A 20,571-nucleotide genomic window follows, 5' to 3' on the forward strand; every position below is an offset into this window, starting at 1 on the left:
AAACAGACAAATATGGAAAATAAGAAACACACAGTTGAAAGAAACTAGTTATTATTTTCCTCTTAGAGACACATTACTTGTCATTTTAAACCCTGCATGAAATAGCTGCATATTCATTTGACCAGTTGATAGCAGATGACCTTTTCCTTCTGGCGAATGTAGCATTCATTGCATCCTGACCTTAAGTGGCTGATACCCATCTCTTTTTAATTAATTGAATGATTAAAAACATTGTTGCTGTGATTAAACACCTTACCTCTCAGGCAACATGCACAAACTAATGTTATGTATTATTAAGATTGTGAGATCTATGCAGATACTACATAAGCATATTTAAGACATGATTCCAAATGTCTAGTAGAACAGCCTCCTTAGCAAAAGCTATACACATGATGCTTCTACATTTTTGGAAAGGAATATGAATCGGAATTGAAAAACTCACTTTCTCTGTCTGACTCTGAAATGAAAAAAAAACCATTCATGCAAGAAGTGGGTAAATTGATTATATTTTTTATAATGCCAAGCCTAAGTTGATTCCATCCCATTTTATCAACCTTAACTGTTTCTTAAAGCATTGCATGAAGGTTTATATACATTTTCATAGCAATTTTTATTTTGCACATTATGGTATTCTGCCGTGTTTACCACTTAAATCACAGACCTTTTCTTGTTACATTCCTTTTTTGCACTAATTTCCCATCTTATATAAGTATTTGCGTGCAGACTTTTCAAATAAAATAATTTGGGTGGCTGATTTTCCTTAATGCATTCTTAACATATGTCTTGATTAGAGGGTGACATTTCACAATGCCACACTGAAAGGCTATTTCTTCCATCAAAATGAAGCAGCCTCTCTGGGTTTAAATATTTAAGGAACACATTTTTGCACAAAGTTGTTTCTAAGGGTTGCTAATTGATTTAAAAGCCATTCTCCCTCTTTCTTTACCCCTTTGCCCTCTTTTTGTACTACCCATGGGTGTCAAGAGAAGGAGGTAAGAGAAGGGAAAAAACAGGTCTTTTTTCTAACTAAGCACCAGAAAGAGACCCCACCATAGAAGGTTAATTTTACTTCGTGGGACTAAGGGCCAAAGCTATGGTAGTGATCAGTTGTACTGCAGGAGAAAACAGCAACTTTTTGGTGAATCTAGAATGAAGCTGCAGGAAGACGCACAATCATTGAACTTTAAAAAAAAAAAAACCACCATTGAACATCTACATGTTCAATATTCCCCAGAACAACTGGCAGTTCTTGGAAGCTTTCATCAGTGGCAAAGAAAAATGTGGAAAGAAAGATGGAATAAGCCTTTTTCTTCCTCTATATTTCTTGCTATAGGTGTCACAACAAGCGGGTAAAGAAAGTAGGAGAGAAATTGTATGGAATGGGTCCTTTGATTATTTCATGGGATCAAAAAATTGGAAAAGGACCTGGAAATCTCCTGTGACAAGTATTGACACCAAACATGCTGTTCACCACCTGCCTCTTTCCTCCTTCCATTTTTGGTGCTTAAAAAGCAGTATTGCAGACAAACTCTGCCCACAGACTGGAGTTTGATCCTGACTGGCTCAAAGTGCCTTTCAGCCTGCCGAGATTGGTAAAATATTGCCTCAGATTGTTGTGGGCAATATGCTGATATTGTAAACTACTCAGAGAGTGCTGTAAGGTATCCTGGAGCGGTAGATAAGTCTAGTCGCTATTATTATTGCTATTTGTTGTGGACAGGATCTCTGCTTTTCTTCATTGATGGAGCAGAAGAAAGACTGGAGGTGTGCTCAACAATTATTTTGGACAGCACAGTTTTCGTGGGTAGAAGCATTTTAGTGGTTCCATGCAGAAAAACATTCTGATGGGAATCCTGCCTTTGTGGCTTTTAACAGCTGCATGATTGTATTATAGAAATATTATTTAAGGTACTGTATAGAAACTGCTACACTAGCTCTTTTCAACTCCAAAGATTTACATCTTTGTTAATTAATATAAGCGAACATAATTATTTCCATGATTTCATCTGAAAGAAAACTCTTCTTTTGAGATCAAAGAAATCTTCTTTACATTAACAGTTTCCCAATGAGGAAAAAAGAAGTGCATGAATAGAAGGGAAGAAAAAATGTATCTGTGAAATGTCTTTAATGGTGGTAAGACTGACAATTAAAAGACTTAATGTTCATTGTATGGCACCTACCTTAGAATATTACCATTATTTCAAGGAAAATATTTTGCATTATTGATAGCTGAACTGTCTGTAGATTCATTCAGTGTCAGAGAGACATCTGTGATGTTATATGACCTGATCACAAAGTCTTTTACGGTTTGTTTTTTGTATTACTTCTTTCAAAGATTTATAAGCCAACTGTCTACATAAAGCTTCTGAAGATGGCTTATAACAAAATTCAAACTATAAGGCTACAATAAAATCAAGACAGCAACAAAAGGAGATGAAATCTGCAACTGAAACTATTTTAGTGATATATAGACCAGTGTAAACCTTGTTCATTTTACTAATCATATTAGCAAAGCAGAATTCTAATACATAAAAAAAGAAGTTGAAGAAAAAAGTCTGATCTTTATTCAAATTTTTCCTAATGTGGGATGCAAGTAGAGATATGAAATTTCTTTTAATTTACATGGCCTTTTACATAAATGTCCTAAAATAATATTTCAAGTTGTATGTTTTCTGCATAACAACATCCATGTTACTTTCTTATCAAGAGTACTCCAGTCAATCACCATTGCATTATTCTAGAACTGTATTTCTCAACCTTGGTAGCTTGAAAATGTATGAACTTACAAGTTCCTGAATATGTTCTACAACATGGGTGTCAAATTCGTGGTGTCATGTTGCCATCACATGATGTTTTGTGATGTTTTTCCCTTCACGGAGCTGGGGTGGGCATGGCCAGTGTGTGATGCATCCGGCCCATGGGCTGCCAGTTTGACACTCCTGTTCTAGAATATTTTTCCATTTTTAAAATCTGATCCATACCCTTAAGATTTTCTCATGGTTTCCCATCCAAATACTAATGACTTTTGGGGAAACTTATCAATATCAGCTTGGATAGTTTCCCTGTGATGACTGTATCTACATATTAAGTTCAATGTATATTTTGATTGTGAATGATTTTGATATATACAGGTCTATATTTTACATTACTGGGTTTGGAAGAATAATGCATGGAAATACAATCTGATTTTCTCTCCTAGAAGTTCTTATCAAAAGGCAAGGCAATTTTATATTATTCAGTCTTCTGAGCAATCATCTTAGATATGTTTTACATATTGCATGACCTAGATGTACAGCTACAGTATTTCAAAAGGAGTAAATAGCAGATGCAATTTTCAATGTATAAACAATACAGTACTGATATAAACAAGATTTCAATTGTAGATGTACAAAGCATGTCAATTTTACCTATTTTTAAGCATGAGTCTGTTCTAGTTTCTTCCTCATTCTGTAGATTAAAAAACCTGCACAAATATATAAACTCTATTCATATTTGTGGTCTCAATTTCCCCTATTGAATGCATTTAGCACTCAACATTATCAATATTTGAGTAACCCTTTGATCAGGAAATGCAGATAACTATATCATTTGGAAACAAAAATTGATCTAAAATCTTAATCTGGGAATGCTTATTGAACTGCACTTAAAATGCAGACCAAACTAAATTCTTTCCATCTGGCCTTTAAAAATTTCAAATATTATAAGTTGAGACTAAACTTCTCATGTTAAATCTTTGGCTTCATTTGGTGCTGCCAAAAAGACTCCATATAGCACAGCCTTGGTGGGGGAAAAAAACTGTTCCTACCTCAAAAGTGGTTCAGAATAAAACATTACTGAAAATTATAGCCAGCTTCTTTTTGACATTTGCTTCTTTGGTTGAGGTGAAATGCAATCCCTTTATTCCTTTAAATAAGTATGGACAAATACATTTCTCCATTGTCTTAGAAATAATGTTACTTTCCTAAACTGTACAAGGAGGTCAAGACATTTTCAGTTGCTTCTCTGTAGAGAATTAATGCTTCTTGGTTCTGATTATTATTTGAATATGGCTCATCTTCCAATAAAATGTTTGCATCAGAGGTGATATTCAGCAGGTTCTGACCAGTTCTGGAGAATTGGTAGCAGAAATTTTGAGTAGTTTGGAGTACTGCAAATACCACCTCTGACTGGCCCTGCCCTATCTATTCTCTGCCTCCCAAGTTCCAACTGAGTGTCTGGGTCTTCTTTTGTTGCCCTGCACAGGAGCAACATGGTCACATGAGCATGGTCACATAATCAAAAGTCAGATACTTGATCTCTAGCTCGTATTTATGATGGTTGCACTGTCCTGGGTTGTGTGATCACCTTTTGTGACTTTCTGACAAGCAAGGTCAGTGATGAAGCCAGATTCACTTTACAACCATGTTACTAACTTGATTCACTTAACCATGACAAGAAATGTGGTAAAATGGGGCAAACTCAATTTTCTCACCTAGCAACAAAAATTTTGGGCTCAACTCTGGTTGTAAATTGAGGATTGTCTTTATAGAAGAGGTAAAAGGTAAAGCTTTGTCTGTCAGTCATGCCCAACTTTAGGGCACAGTGGTCATCTCCATTTCTTGGCCAAGGGAGCCAATATTGTCCAAAAACAATTTCCATCGTCACGTGGCTAGCATGGTTATATGCCAAAGGTGCATGGAACACTATTATCTTCCCATCGAACTGGTATCTATTTACCTACTTGCATTTGCATGCTTTCTAAAAACTAGGTGGACAGTGTTGTGGTTCGCCGGCAGCCTATGCAGACGGCAGCGGAATTGGACATTGGGAAGAAAAGGGATCAGTCCAGGAGTCTGGAGAGCACTTGAATGAGGGTCCTATGTCCAAAGTAAAGATGGGACCAGGACCATCTGGGAGTGGGGTGCTGCCTTCTGAGCCTTTGGAGTCTGGCAGAAGCAAGGCAGAGGACCCAGGGGAGTCTGTTCCCAGTGTGCATGTGCATAGAACTGCTAGAAGGGAAGAGCAGCTGAAAGAAAAGGGGCGACTTGGGAGTAAGGCTGGGAGGTGATTGCCTCTCCCATAAGGTATAAAGGACAGGCAAAGATGATGAAACCTTTGCAGGAAGCAAAGTCATTTGTTTGGTTCAGACTCATTCTTGAAGCTCTTTGTACTTTGATTGGTTTTTGTTCTAGTTTATTTGACACTTCTGTTATTGGCAGCACTTCACAGGAAAGAAAGGTGGGTGCTTATCTCGAGGGACTGTGAGATTTATTACCGGTTGGGAATGAAAATAATTTCCAGCATTGCAATAAAACAAGACTTGTTTTTAAAATAAGTGTGAGTAATTATGGTCTCAGAAGCCTTGGTCAGAATAGGCAGGAGCTGGGGCAAGTAACAGGAGCTCACCCCATTGTGCAGAGCTTGGGTATCGAACATGGGCTGACAAGCTCAGCATCATTAACCACTGAGCCATCATGTCTGCTCTATATAGAAGAAGAGCAATTGAGTTTTCCCCAAAAACTGCAATGTCAACTTAACAGACTACCTGAATTCAGAACACTTCCAATGTTTCAGGTGCAAATGGCCTTTGACTTCAACTATTTACATATATCACTGACCATTGTTGACACAGAATAACTATTGGGAGGAAACATTAGTCGCACGAATTAAGACATTTTGTCAGTCATTATATACTGAACCAAGAATTAGCTTGAATCTTCTCTGTGATAGGAGGGTATCAATCTGGTTCAGTGGAGAAGTTTGAAGGGGAGAAAATGTCTCCAAATGATAGAGTTTTTTCACTCTGATGTAGTGCTATATTTTTTTTCTACTATCAAGGCTCTTAATGATTATCATTAACTGTGAACTCCTGTGGCATTTAAGTAAGTTTAAAGCATTAGCTACACAGGGACATCTGCAGAGGAATAAAAGATTATGGTGGCAGCCATCGTTGTGCAATGAAAGACCCACCTTGTTTTTATACGTGGCATATGTAAACAGTGGGCAAAGGCTTTGATGGCACAGTTGCAGCTGCCATTGTGTAACCATGCATTCCATCTGTAGAAACCTTTTGAGTTATAAATCACCTTTAGAATAAACTCTAAAGTCTAGTCAAAGCTAAAGAAGCTACTTGGATGAGAAGCAAAACATTTTCAAAGAAAAACCAGAAAGTCCAGGAAGTTGTGGGAGCACCATCACTTGAGACCTTCAAGAAGAGATCAGACTGCCATTTGGCAGAAATGGTGTAGGGTCTCCTGCTTGGGCGGGGGGTTGGACTAGATGAACTATAAGGTCCCTTCCAACTCTGATTATATGTTATCTGTATAGTTGCCTCTTGAAAAAGCCCCTTTGGGACAACCATGACCTGGATGATTGAGAGTCTCCATTGACTTTAGCTATGTACTTTGGGATGAACATCTTTTGAATGCTGTGAGAGTATGAATGGATTTCCAGAAAAAATGCAGACTGGAGGAACCATTTGCTCTTTAGTTTAAGATGCAAACAACACAGTCTCATCCCCAACAGTGTGTGCTTGTGTTCAACAGTGAAGAAACACAGGGCAGAAAACATCCTGCAGCCAAATAGTCTCCACATCCATTTGCACTACTCAGGTGACCCTGGGGCACAGGTAAACCTCTGAATGGCCTCAACAACTGTCTAAAAGAATGTAAATGACCAGCTGTATGCAAGGAGTATAACCTTTTCCATTTCCCACCATCCAGTCACAGCTGAAGAAGCTTCTTGGATGAAAAGCAAACGTGTTCAAAGAAAAACAAAAAAGTCCAGTTCCCTTATAAAAAAGCACCTTTGGGTCCTGGATGGCTGAGAATCTCCATAAACTTTTAGCAGTGTACTTTCGGGTGAACATCCTTCAAATGGTGTAGGAGTATGAATGGATTTCCAGAAACTATAGGAATCATTTGTGCTTCAGTTTGAGATGAAGACAACATGGACTCCTCTCCAACAGCCTGTGCCTGTCTTCAACAGTGAAGAAAAACAGGACAGAAAACATCCTGCATCTAGGAACATCCATTTGGACTACTCAGGTGACCCTGGATACACAGATGAATCTCCAAGTGGCCTCAACAACTCTCTAAAAAGAACACAAATGACCAGCTATCTGCAATGAGTATAAATTCCCTACCATCCAGTCAGAGCTGAAGAAGCTTCTTGGATGAGAAGTGAAATGTCTTCAAAGAAAAATAAGAAAACCCAGTTGCCTCTTAAAAAAAGCACCTTTGGGATAACCATGACTTGGATGACTGAGAATCTCCATAGACAAATAAACTCTAAAAGAAATGATGGGCTCTAGAATGTTAGTTCCAGCTACTTTGCCATCATTTTTGTTAACTCTCATAAAGTTCATCCGCTAATTATACCATGAAAATCGTTTTCAGAGGACATTTCCACATGGCACAATGAGCATGAATTATTAGATCATATTCAGGTATTATATATCTGGCTATAATCTTCCATGCCTCTGGCAATATGGTGATATACAGGTAATTGATGACTTACAGCCATTTTAGTAACCATTTGAAATGACAATGCATTGAAAAAAATTGATTTATTACTGGTCCTTGCATATATGACCATCACAGCATCCTCACAGTCATGGGATCAAAATTTTGTTGCTTGGCAACTGCCATGTATTTTTAATGTTTGCAGCATTCAAGAGTAATGTGGCCACAATTCGCAATCTTGCCTTCAACAAGCTTTCAACAAGCAATGTCAATAAGGAAGTTGGATTTGCTTCACAACACCAGGATTCACTTAAAAACTGCAGCAATTCCCTTAACAACTGTGGAAAAAGAAGTGTTGTAAAATTGGGTACATTTAATAACTGCCTTGGCTTAGTAACAAAAATTCTTGTCCCAATCATGCATCAAAGACTACCAATACTCAAATTATGCATTACAGAAATGCTTTTAAGTAAACTCTGCTTTTTTACCGCTCAAAAAAGGTTCAGTAGCATTTCAATTATTTTTAAAGCAGCTCGAATGCATCTTCTTGAGGAACATATTCTAACCGTGGGTGTCTCAGATATGGTTCTGCATCAAGGAGTAGACATAATTGCGGTGGAAAATGAAATGAGGATTAACATTTTAAATCATTGGTCGAAATAATATTCTTTTTGCTGATTTGGTTTCTGGGTTTTACTAGATAATTTGATTCCTAAATAGAGAGGTTCTATTATGCAATGCCTGAACCAATACAAATATTCACAAGAAACATTATTAACTTTGGGCTATGATTAGGCCAAGGCAGAGCTAAGGCAGAGAGCCTTAGATATATTGAAGGGCAAGAATGACATACTTGCCTGCCAAGATGGATTTATCTTGGTAGTCCGCCTATTAATTCCATTGCAGCTACATATTTAAGTGAAATTTCACAAGTCAAGAGAACTATGCCAGCATGCTTTAATGCATTATCAATAGCTGTATTAGAATATAGATGAAGGGAAATCTCATATAAAGATCACCTTTGTCCAAGGCTCATCCCTTCTTACACAGTGGTTTAATAAAGATATCTGATATCTTTGATAGATCACAATATATATCTCCATTAATAATTACATTTCCAGGCATTCAAATTCTTTTTCTAATATCTGTTGCCTGATAATGTTGAAGTAATTTCATTAAATATCTTTAAATATAGTTATTCACAATGTTATCGAATCTAAACTTAGTATTAGTATTGTTTTATTGTGGCATTTAGTTTTTAGCAATTTTATCAACTGTGTGTTTAACCGTAGTAATAAAAAATCTGAAAGCCTCATGAAAACAACCTTCATCTCGATCCCAGATACAGTATAATAGAAGCAGATTACACTTGACTTCAATTTTTCTTATCATAAAGCCTTTTCCCTTTATTTTTTCTGATGTCTGTTTTGCTCTCCAAGAATTCTGTGAAGTCTCACTAACGATGTTGAAAATGACATAGTTAGAGCTCAGTTCTATCTACTCCTGTTGGTCATTTTTGAATTCTTTGGGCACATCCCCCCTCCCCTCTAAATGTTGGAAACCTCCTGTAATTATGATTTTGGTCTGAGATGCAGGAAAAATTGGCTTTCTGGCTTTCACAGAAGCATTCATTTTTATAATACCTGACAAGGGATTTGCAAAATGGCATGCAATGTGGCAATTTGGAATGCTTACATATAGAAACCTTGTGTACTTCTTAAAACACATTAAACTTTTTAAAAAGCCTAATGTGTTTTTTTTAAAGAATTGTAGATCTATGTTGTTTGTTTGTTTTTAAAAAAACAGGATTGCAATGTTATTAAAGGGAAAACTGACTTCAACCAAGAAAGACAGCCAGATTTTCCTAGCTGTGTTTGAAATAAGAGCATTGCCAATTTTCTCCTATTTTTGCCAGCTTTTTCGATGCTGGGGTGTGGGATGGGAGCTCTTAATGATTTCCATTGTTATTACTATTTTATATTCTCGATGGGATACTTTTGGGTGCTTTTAGCTGTAGCCACTGTAGCTTGCAATGCTGGGTTTTTTTCCCCCAGGACTTGCACTTTAAGATGTTTAGTGGATAGAGTGAAAAAATTGATCAAAGTTCAGCCAGATTCTTCTCCCAGGCTGAGTGGTAAGTCAGAGACAAAAGGGGCATGGATGAAGTAAAAGAGAAAGTGCCCCTTCCCCCATGTCCCTCCAAATGCTCCTGAAAACCTGCCATTTTGTCTTACAACTATGACTCAGGTTATAGAGCTTAAAAAAGGTCTGCTGGTTTTCTGAAACCTATACTCCAAATAGCCATCTTAATGAGGCAGAGGAAAATCATCTAGGAAGGAACTGTTTTGACCTGTTCTGACAGCTCTTTCCCACCTCACACTATATCTTAGTTTCACATTTGGCCAATTTGTCATGTCCCTCATCTATCATTTTTTAAATGTATGGTTTACTTATAGATACTTTAAGGGATCTGACATTTCATTCCCCCCACCAACCCATTTTATTGTTTATTTCTCCATAACTCATTTTTGGATCATGAAGAAAGCAAGAATTCAAAATTCCACATCCATTGCTGTGATGGCACCCTGATTGATAGGAAGGATAATATGCATAATTTCTAGGGTTTAAAAATATTATACTATAGCTGTCACTCCAGAATCTGTTCATGGTAATCAAGGCAACATGACTCTAAAATTGGATGGATGGACAAAGTATGGGAAGAGATTCTACTCCAAAAAAAAAAAAAAAACACCTTATAAGGCATAACATAATTAAGTGCATCTCTTAAAGAGGCCAAAGGAATAGGTTTCTTCAGATCCTGGATTTCAGATTACTTCTAAGAATGTTTCCAGAATGTCCAGCTAATATATATTTGTTTCTGTTCTTGCCATTAGCTTAGTTCTCACCTCTAATTTCCACATATTTGGCAGATGGTTTAAATCTGTCTCTCTGTGATCATGTAGAATGTAGAATATAGAATACTTTATTGGCCAAGTGTGATTGAATAAACAAGGAATTTGTCTTGGTGTAAATACTCTCAGTATACATAAAGAAAAGGTACATTCGTTAAGAATCAAGAATCATAACGTACAACACTTAATGATAGTGATAGGGTACAATCAACAATCAAATCATACTAGGAAACAGTCAATATAAATCATAAGAATACAAGCAACAAAGTTACAGTCCTACAATTACAAGTGAGAGGGGATGGATGATAAGGAGTGATGAGAAGATTAACAGTAATAGTAGTGTACACTTTGTACATAGTTGAACAGTGTTGAGGGAATTATTTGTTTAGCAGAGTCATGGCTTTCGGGAAAAAACTGTTCTTGTGTCTAGTTGTTCTGGTGTGCAGTGCTTTATAGCATCATTTTGAGGAAAGGAATTGAAACAGTTTATGTCCTGGATGTGAAGGGCCTGTAAATATTTTCACAGCCCTCTTTTTGACTCGTGCAGTATACAGGTCCTCAATTGAAGGCAGGTGGGTAGTAATTGTTTTTTCTGCAGTCCTAATTCTCCTCTGAAGTCTGTGTCTGCCCTGTTGGGTTGCAGAACCAAACCAGTTATAGAGGTGCAGATGATAGACTCAATAATTCCTCTGTAGAACTGTATCAGCAGCTCCTTGGGCAGTTTGAGCTTTCTGAGTTGGCACAGAAAGAACATTCTTTGTTGTGCTTTTTTGATGTGTTTTTGATGTTAGGTGTTCATTTTAGGTCATGTGATATAGTAGAACCTAGAAATTTGAAGGTCTCTACTGTTGATACTGTGTTGTCTAGTATTGCAAGAGGTGTAGTATGGAAGGGTTTCTTCTAAAGTCTACCACCATTTCTACGGTTTTGAGTGTATTCAGTTCCAGATTGTTCCGGTTATACCACAAGGCAAGTTGTATAACCTCCTGTCGAATGAAACCAATCACTGTTGTGTCATAAGCAAACTTCAGTATTTTAACAGATATTCAGTATTTTAACAGATAGGGAGAAGAAAAGTGGAGATTGCACACAACTGGGGAGGGGGGGCTGTGCTGATTGTACAGGTATCGGATGTGATTCCACCTAGCTTCACCTGCTGCTTCCTGTATGTTAGGAAACTTATGATCCACTTACAAGTGTGTTCAGATACTGCTAGTTGGTTTACTTAGAAGAGCGTGTGGAATGATGGTATTGAATGCTGAACTGAAGTCTACAAAGAGGAACCTTGTATAGGTATTTGGAGATTCAAGGTCTTGTAGGATGTAATGCAGAGCCATGTTAATAGCATCATCTGTCGATCTATTTGTTTGGTATGCAAACTGCATGTGATCCATGATGGCTTTCAGGTGGGACAGCACAAACCTTTCAAAGATTATCATAACTACAGATGTTAGAGCAACTGGTCTGTTCCTTGATGGAGGGCTTCTTTGGCACTGGGATGATGGTAGAATGTTTGAAGCAGGAAGGAACATAGCACATCTCTAGTGATCTATTGAAGATTTGGGTGAAGATGGGGGCCAATTAGTCAGCACAGACTTTTAAGCAAGAAGGAGTTATCTTGTCTGGCCCTGGTGCTTTTCCTGGCTTTCATCTGTGTAATAGATCTTGCACTTCTTTTTCTGTGATCACAAGAGGTTGTGAGGCCAATGGATTGGGGCCAGTTGTAGGAGGCTTGGCTGTTGTTGGTGTGTTTGAGATGTGGGTTGTGGAGATAGGTGGCTGTAGTTTCTTTTCAAACTTGCAGTAAAACACATTCAAGTCATCTGCTAGTTGTTGATTTCCTTCTGCCTAGGAAGGAGGTTTGCTGAAGCCAGTGATGTTTCTAAGAGTTTTCCACAAGTTTGCTGGTTCATTTATTGAGAATTGATTCTTTAGCTTTTCAGAGTAGCTTCTTTTTGCTGCTCTGATCTCTCTTGTTAATATGTTTCTGGCCTGGTTGTATAGCATTCTGTCCCCTTTTCTATAGGCTTCCTCTTTGGAATGGCGTAGCTGCTTAAGTTTAGCTGTGAACCAATGTTTATTGTTATTATATATTTTTATATATATTCTGCCATCTAGCAATCAATAAATTCATTTGGACATTCTTGGAAATAAAGCATTCAAATTTAACAGTTCTACTTACCAGCAAGCTAGCAAAATGTTGTTTAATCCATAATTTTAATATTAAACCATCTCAAAGCAGCTGACACTGCTACAGTTGACATTATCACAACATTTTCAAATTCTTCTTGTTGCGCATACCATTATCTTGTGAGTGTTGACCTTTTTCAAGTGTCTTGAACTCCACCTGCTCTATTCCCAAATGTTTCATTGTTGAAGATGTGAAGATGGCTTGCAAAAACACTTGGCTAGATTTCTACCAAAGCCTTCCCAGGGGCCTTGTTGTGTCCTGCTAAAGAATACCCTACACTACCTTCTTGATCAACATGAAAGGGTTAGAAATGCTCTTGACTTTGTACCTCCTATTTAAATTAAAATTCCTTCTGGAGGATATCTAATTTCTGAACAAAGCTAAATAGGTAGATCTTCCCTCTTTCTGTTATGTATGACCTTATCTTCAAACTATCTTAGCTAAGTTATCATCCCATGTATTCCTGAAGGCTGTCACATGATAACATTCAAAAGCCTCTGAAGTAGGTTTATGATTTTAGGAGCAACCTAAAAACTTAATTTTTTGAACAGTTCTTATTGTGGGGTGCTTCTTACAATTCATGCATAGAGAAGTTTGTCAATTAATATTTTAATTTCCTGGTCAATAATTCCTCAATCATGAATTAAATAAAGGAAAGGTTTTCCTATTAGGAAAAGAACTGCTATTATATACCAGTATAAATTAAAATGATCAATCCCAATTTTCTTAGAAAGGTCTTTCTTTACTGGATTACTATGTTTCACATTATCTACTACAGCAGAATAGCTTTTGAATTATTCTTGTCTTTTATCAGAGAGCCCTCTACTGACCCAAAATGTGTTCTGTGAGAGGCAATGTTTTATTAAATTGTCTGTTAAAACATATAAATATATCCTGATCAGCTAAGCTAGCTTTGCAAATCAAAAGTAATAATCATATATTTTTTTAAAAAAATAATGCTATTTAATCATACTGTTTTTTTAAAAAAACAATTGAAATCAAAGGACTGTACAATGTTATAAATAGATTGTCAGAAATGCATTTTCTTCAGTGCTAACTAAAAGTCCCTCCACATTTTTTTTTCTGTTATTGATTTAGCTATATATTTTCCTTGTTTGTCCTTTACAATATAACCACATCTAATTAGTGTGCAGGTGTCCCATTAATCTTTTATTCTTGTCTTCTACTCACTTGGCTGGGTGTAATTCCATATGATTACTGAAAAACAAGAAAAATACAGCCTGGAGTTAGAATGATGACATAGCAGAGAATAACGAAATTTAAATAAATAAAAAAGAATAATCAACTGGCAATAGATTCTCTATCTGCAACATGCTTACCCTATGAACACATGAAGGAAATAAATGAGATAGTCACCTGTTCTAAAGGGAAAATGATTTTACTGATTCATTTATTATTTCTTATATTCAGCCATTCTTATATATAACCATTGTGAATGGGCATTTTATCATTCAGAAGATATGTCTAAACATATTTCAAAAGGCTAGCTTTGGAACCTATAAATGAGAAAACAGTGGTCTTTGCTACATTATGTAGATGTTATGTAAGTTGTTGCAGTTATTATTCACCTTACCCAAAATAAATGCTCTAAGTATATTTAATATGTGAGTGAAAAAAGGTCACTAATTTGAAGTATAAAGCCCGTCTTTGTCTAGCTTTTATTTCATTATTAAGCACATGCCTTGTCTTTCATTCAGGAAGTCAAGAAAGCTTATATAACACTCTTTCTTTCAGTTTTACCCATAACCATCTGTGGGAAAAGATAGATTGAATGAAATTGACTTATTCTGTTGAGTATGGATTAAACTTGGGTCTCTTTGATTCTGCTCCAAAACATAATCTACTAGACCATGATGACTTTTGTCCGGATTAGCCTAACCATAAACTGATATGTATCATGGTTTAAGATCATGGCCTTGTTAATTTATTATGTAAAAGCAATGGCTGGAATCTCAGGACAACCTTTAAGAAACTTTTCAACAACCTTGTAAATTATATTAAATGATGTATGAAAATTCAGTCAGATTATAGTATTCTACTCTGCAGTCTCTCTCCAAAACCCTTATCCTCAGAAATTCCTTCCCTTAGATGAGTCTCTAATGTTTTTTGCCTCTGTACTCTGCGGGTGTGTCTTGCCCTACATTTATTCTGTTTTTTTAAAGACTTCTTCAGATATTTTTAAATCTGTCCTTTCCAGACAACTTTGCTATCCCATATTGTTTCAGATGCATCTGTTCAGGTTATTAAAAAAAAATAGTCCTTTGTTAAGATCAGATAATGCCGAGTTATTTGCAAAAGTGAATCTTCTAAAGATAGTTCTTTATCAGTTTATGTAAAACAAAGGAATGTGAAACATCTCATGAGTTTTAGTTTATTTTCCCCTGGCAATGAGGTGAATATGTGAGAAAGTGTGTATGCATGAAATATATTTAATGTTACCTTAAGATAAAAAAGAATACATTCTACGCTTCACTCCCTGACTTTCTTCTCTTTTTTTATTTATTCTTTTATGGCTTTTAAAATAATGACAGAGAAATGCGGGGGAAAGCTAACAAAGATTAAAAAATACATTGTGGGGAAAAAAGAAAAGAAAAAAATAGCTCTGACTTTTTTAAAAAAGTAAAAAAATACACTAAAGGAAAAGGATATATCATTCTGGCTGCAAATAGTTACAATTCTATATATAGGTACAGATAAACCAGTATATTATACATTTTATTTTCATTTCTATCTTTTCTCCTCTCTGTATCTATAAGTAATAGTAAAAGGGAAAAACAACTCTGGAAGCATTAATGAAATATTAAGTCAATTGATAGAGCATACTACTTTTCCAAAATCAACTCTTAGTAAAATAATAAAAGTAAGCAATTTTCTCCAACAAAAAAATGTTTTAGCTTATGCCTAAATGCCAATGGAGATTCTCAGTCATCCAGGTCATGGTTGTCCCCAAAGTGTTTCTTCAAAAGGCAATTGGACTTTCTTCATTTTTCTTCGAAGATGTTTTGCTTGTCAACCAAAAGCTTCTTCAGAACTGAACTGAAGAAGGTTCTTGGATGAAAAGTAAAATGTCTTCCAGGAAAAAACAAAGAAAGTCCAGTTGCCTTTTGAAAAAGTATCTTTGGGATACGTATCCCTAAATTTCATAAAGCCACTAGCATATGGATCAGGAAAACATGTTCCAAAAATAGAGTGCCATTGTTAAAAATACTTGATATTATGTCACTGCTTACCTATTTTCAATAGAATTTGCAAGAGGACATGTTCTCTTCTCTTCTCAATCTTTCCACATAAGCTGCATATTTTGAATCCTTGCTAATGAACAGTCAATGCGTCCCATTTCAAAAATCAAAATGACCTCATCTTTTACCTCCCATTCTCTCAATATCAAATGTTCCAAACCCAATCTTTCTACATATGGTCCAGCTAATAAGTAACAATCTCCACTGGTAACTTTAAAGTAGAGTTCTAGACTCTCTTAACCTGCTATCTATGCCAAGCTGTGTTGGTAGAAAATATCACTCAATAAATATCAACAACTGGAGAGAATTCAAACACTTGTTGAGTTTCCAAAGCAAGCTCACAATGAATCACTGACCTCCAGTAACTGGAACAAGTCAAGACCAAGTGCCTCAGTGTGACATACACTAGATCTTGTACAGAATGTTAATCAAAGACAGTTGAAACAAGCACACATATAGCAAGATTCCAAAAGAATTACAAACCATACAACTACAAGAGAGGAGGAATAGGTATCCTTTCAAATATGATGCAAACTATAGTTGTATCACATTTGAAATTCTCAAATACAGGAATTTTGATGTGTAGGAAATGCTGAGCATTTAATTGTTATCCTAACACAATAACCTTGAATTAGCTGAGGAAAGAGTAAAAGAGATAAGAAGGTAACCACCTTTTTGAGTCTGATATTTCTCCCAAAGGACACTCATTTTCTTTAAAAGAATGCAGAATAATTAACAAGATATCTATAAGCTAAGTATAGGGACATGGTGGCTCAGTGGCTAAGACGCTGAGCTTGTCGATCAGAAAGGTTGGAAGTTTGGCAGTTCAAATCCCTAGCACTGGATTCGGCCAACCTAGCAGTTCGAAAGCATGTAAAAATGCAAGTAGAAAAATAGGGACTACTTTGGAGGGAAGGTAACAGTGTTCCGTGCAGGGGTGGAATGCTACTGGTTCTGCCCGGCTCTATAGAACTGGTAGCTCTGAAGAGCAGCAGACACTGAATGTGTTTGCTGTTGTTTGGCCCACCCTCTCACCTGGGCTCTTACCTGTCCTTTATGTCCTGTTTTTTCAATCTCAGCTGCTTTGCATGGCACAGCTAAGGTTGAAAAAGCAGGAAAAAAGAGGCTTTTCAAATGCTATGCACGAGTGCGCAGCACTTTTCAGCTGTCTGGATGGCACAGCTTAATTGCTTTTTTACACATGCGTGCAGCAAAACATTACACTGAACTGGTAGTAACACCGGTTGAATCCCACCCCTGGTTCCATGTGCCTTCGTTGTTTAATCATGCCAGCCACACAACCACGGAAACATCTTCAGACAGTGCTGGATCTTCGGCTTTGTAAAGGAAATGAGCACCACCCCCTAGAGCCAGAAACAACTAGCACATATGAACGAGGGGAACCTTTACCTTATAAGCTAAGTAACCTACAGGGATTTAACAGCATTATAACACTGGTTGAAAAAAAAAATCTTGCACTATTGATCAACTGTTTCAGAATCTCATACAAACATATAATGCTTAAATAGTCCAGAAATTCTTTGTGCTGCTTGTTTGGGTGTCTGCATGGATGCAGGGACATTATGCTTCTCTCCCATTGAAATAAATGGTCCCTTTGTACTCTCAGCTGTTCCCTTCATTTGAAAAGTAAAGCTGTGCAGGCCATTTAATCTGATCTTCAAAACTACATTGCTATTCCAGGTGAGGCATCCATCATTAAAGCTGAAGTGCTTATCTGCTAGTCCAGATGCCTTAATGGGAACGTCGCTTATTTAAGGGCTCAGTGTTTGGTGGAAAGTACCCAGTGGATTATGTTAGAACGCACCTGAGTGTCTGATTTTTCTTTCTTTCTTTTCTTTTTCTTTCCAGTTGACAGGAGAAGCAATTTTGCAAATTGCTAGCAAGCCAGTTCTGCCTTTTAATGCCCTGGATATTGCATTGGAAGTTCAGAAGAACCTGCAAGGTAATTTCTGCCGTGGTCTAAGGAATTTCAGCAAATGTAATGATTTCCCTCTGCTTGAGATGACAAGTTCCTGCTTTTCTCTGCTGTAAACAAACAATGCATGCCTATTTTATTAATCCCAATATTTTTTTTTTTTTTTTAGCTGTGTGTCAGTGCTTGTGCCTTAGCGGTAAATTAAGTATCATTTTTAGCAAACTTATTAGAAACGTAAATGGTTTATATAGACACAGTTAAGCAATAATTACTGTAAACATTTCAGAGAATGATAAATACAATTTTAAGGGCTGCAGGCAGGATTTTTTTGTTTTTTGTTTCCCCTCTGGTTCTATACAGGGAAGCCGGCAAATAGGAAGAAAAAGAAAATGAGGCATTGAACTCCATGGTTCTTGAAGGCTGTGTAATTTTCCCAGTTTGAAAACTGGCCATCTTGCTTATTTATTGCAGCAGGTCATATTGGTAGCGGATCATTCCAGCTTGCCTCTCTTCTCACAGCCACTAGGAAGCAGGATAATTTAATGCCAAATAATTTGCCCGACTTGATTTATCGTCTCCTTCTTGAAAGCTCTGTATTAGAAATGAATGACCTTGATCTGGGTATTAGGATGAGAGGGCGATAAAAATTGGAAGATCTTTTCCTCCTCAAGGAAACCAAACAGAGGCCCAAGGATAACACAACTGTTTTATTTATTTTATTTATTTATTTTTGTCAATTGCTTACAAGATAATAGGTATAAGTAAAAACTTAGTTATGAATACATGGATACATATAACAAAAATAAAAAAAATAAAAGAAACAATAGGACAGGGACGGTAGGCACATTGGTGCGCTTATGCACGCCCCCTACAGACCTCTTAGGAAAGGGGTGAAGTCAATAGTAGACAGTCTAAGGTTAAAGTTTTTGGGGTTTGGGGAAGAAATCACAGAGTCAGGTAGGGTATTCCAGACATTGACTACTCTGTTGCTGAAGTCGTATTTCCTACAATCAAGTTTGGTGCAGTTAACCTTGAGTTTGTATCTATTGTTTGCTCTTGTATTGTTATGGTTGAAGCTGAAGTATTCATTGACAGGTAGGACATTGCAATGTATGATTTTATATACCATACTTAAATCAGACCGAAGATGGCATAATTCAAGATTTTCTAGTTCTAGAATTTCAAGTCTGGTGGCATAAGGTATTCTACAACGAGTAGAGGAGTAGAGAACTCTTCTTGTGAAATATTTTTGGACTTTCTCAACTGTGTTAATATCAGATACGTAATGTGGGTTCCAGACTGATGAACTTGTGTGTGTGTGTGTGTGTGTGTGTGTGTGTGTGGTGTGTGTGCAGAGTGCTGGACTGGAGCTTTGGAAATAAATCCAAAATTCACACTGAGACCTACCAGTTCTGTGACAAAAATCCAGTTGGCTACTAGATGGAAGTCGTGAGAGTATTTTTGCCGCTGCCATCTAGCAATTGTTCAGAGTTGGGCAAAGCAGATATTGTAAGCCTAATTTAACAATGTTCTTTCTGTGCCAACTTAGAAAGCTCAAACTGCCAAAGGAGCTGCTAATACAGTTCTACAGAGGAATTATTGAGTCTATCATCTGCACCTCTATAACTGTCTGGTTTGGTTTTGCAACCCAACAGGACAGACACAGACTCCAGAGAGTAATTAGGACTGCAGAAAAAAACAATTACTACCAACCTACCTTCCATCGAGGACCTGTATACTGCATGAGTCAAAAAGAGGGCTGTGAAAATACTTACAGACCCCTCACATCCTGGACATAAACTGTTTCAACTCTACTCTCAAAATGATGCTATAGAGCACCGCACACCAGAACTACTAGACACAAGGACAGTTTTTTCCCAAATGCCATCACTCTGCTAAACAAATAATTCTGTCAACACTGTCCAGTATTTACAAAGTCTGCACGACTATTACTATTAATCTTCTCATCACTCCTTATCATCCATCCACTCCCTCTTGTGACTGTATGACTGTATGACTTTGTCGCTTTTAGTCTTATTATTTATGCTGACTGTTTCCTAGTAGCAGGGGTGGGATTCTACCAGTTCGCATCCATTCGCTAGAACCGGTTGTTAACATTCTAAGCAGTTCAGAGAACTGGTTGTTAGAAGAAATTCCTGGCCTAATCCTGTAAGGAAGGCAGGAAGGAAACATTCTGGTGTTGCCTACAGAAACTGCCTCTCCATTAACCCTTATTACATTCTTGGCAGGACTAGATTTCCTTTCTCAAGAACTTCTCTGGAGTTTTTTTCCCCCCTCCTTTACTGGTACTTTGCTTGTGTGAAGTGACCATTCAAAGTTACAATGGCACTGAAAAAAGTGACTTATGACCATTTTTCACACTTACGACTGTTGCAGCATCCCCACAGTCATGAGAGGCCAGGCGAGGAGATTCGTGCCTCGATGTGAGTGATATTGCGTTGGCCACACCCAGCCAATAATATGACCACCAAGTTATGTCCACCCAGTCACATGACCACCAAGCCACACCTACCACCTAAGCCATGCCCATAGAACTGGTTGTTAAAAATTTGAATCCCACCCCTGCCTAATATGATTTGATTGCTTATTGAACCCTATGACTATCATTAAGTGTTGTACCTTATGATTCTTGACTCTTGATGAATGTATCTTTTCTTTTATGTACATTGAGAGTATTTGCACCAAGACAAATTCCTTGTGTGTTCAATCACGCTTGTCCAATAAAGAATTCTATTCTATTCTATTCTATTCTATTCTATTCTATTCTATTCTATTCTATTCTATTCTATTCTATTCTATAGGCTTACCA

The 20,571-nt window shown here is 37.0% G+C and overlaps 1 protein-coding gene across 21 annotated transcripts in view; it reads left to right on the forward strand.

Moving 5' to 3' along the window:
* NAALADL2 (N-acetylated alpha-linked acidic dipeptidase like 2) overlaps positions 1 to 20,571 on the forward strand; it is a 608,345-nt gene that overhangs the window by 534,940 nt on the left and 52,834 nt on the right. For all 21 annotated transcript variants that reach the window (XM_087933480.1, XM_087933485.1, XM_087933494.1 and 18 more), the window contains one exon: positions 17,675 to 17,768. In XM_087933480.1, coding sequence (XP_087789606.1) covers positions 17,675 to 17,768 — 94 coding nt within the window. The remainder of the gene's footprint in view (positions 1 to 17,674; positions 17,769 to 20,571) is intronic.

This window comes from Pseudonaja textilis, chromosome 4 (genome assembly GCF_049901715.1).
Source record: "Pseudonaja textilis isolate UNSWEBS1 chromosome 4, rPseTex1.2, whole genome shotgun sequence".
NCBI classification, from domain to species: domain Eukaryota; kingdom Metazoa; phylum Chordata; class Lepidosauria; order Squamata; family Elapidae; genus Pseudonaja; species Pseudonaja textilis.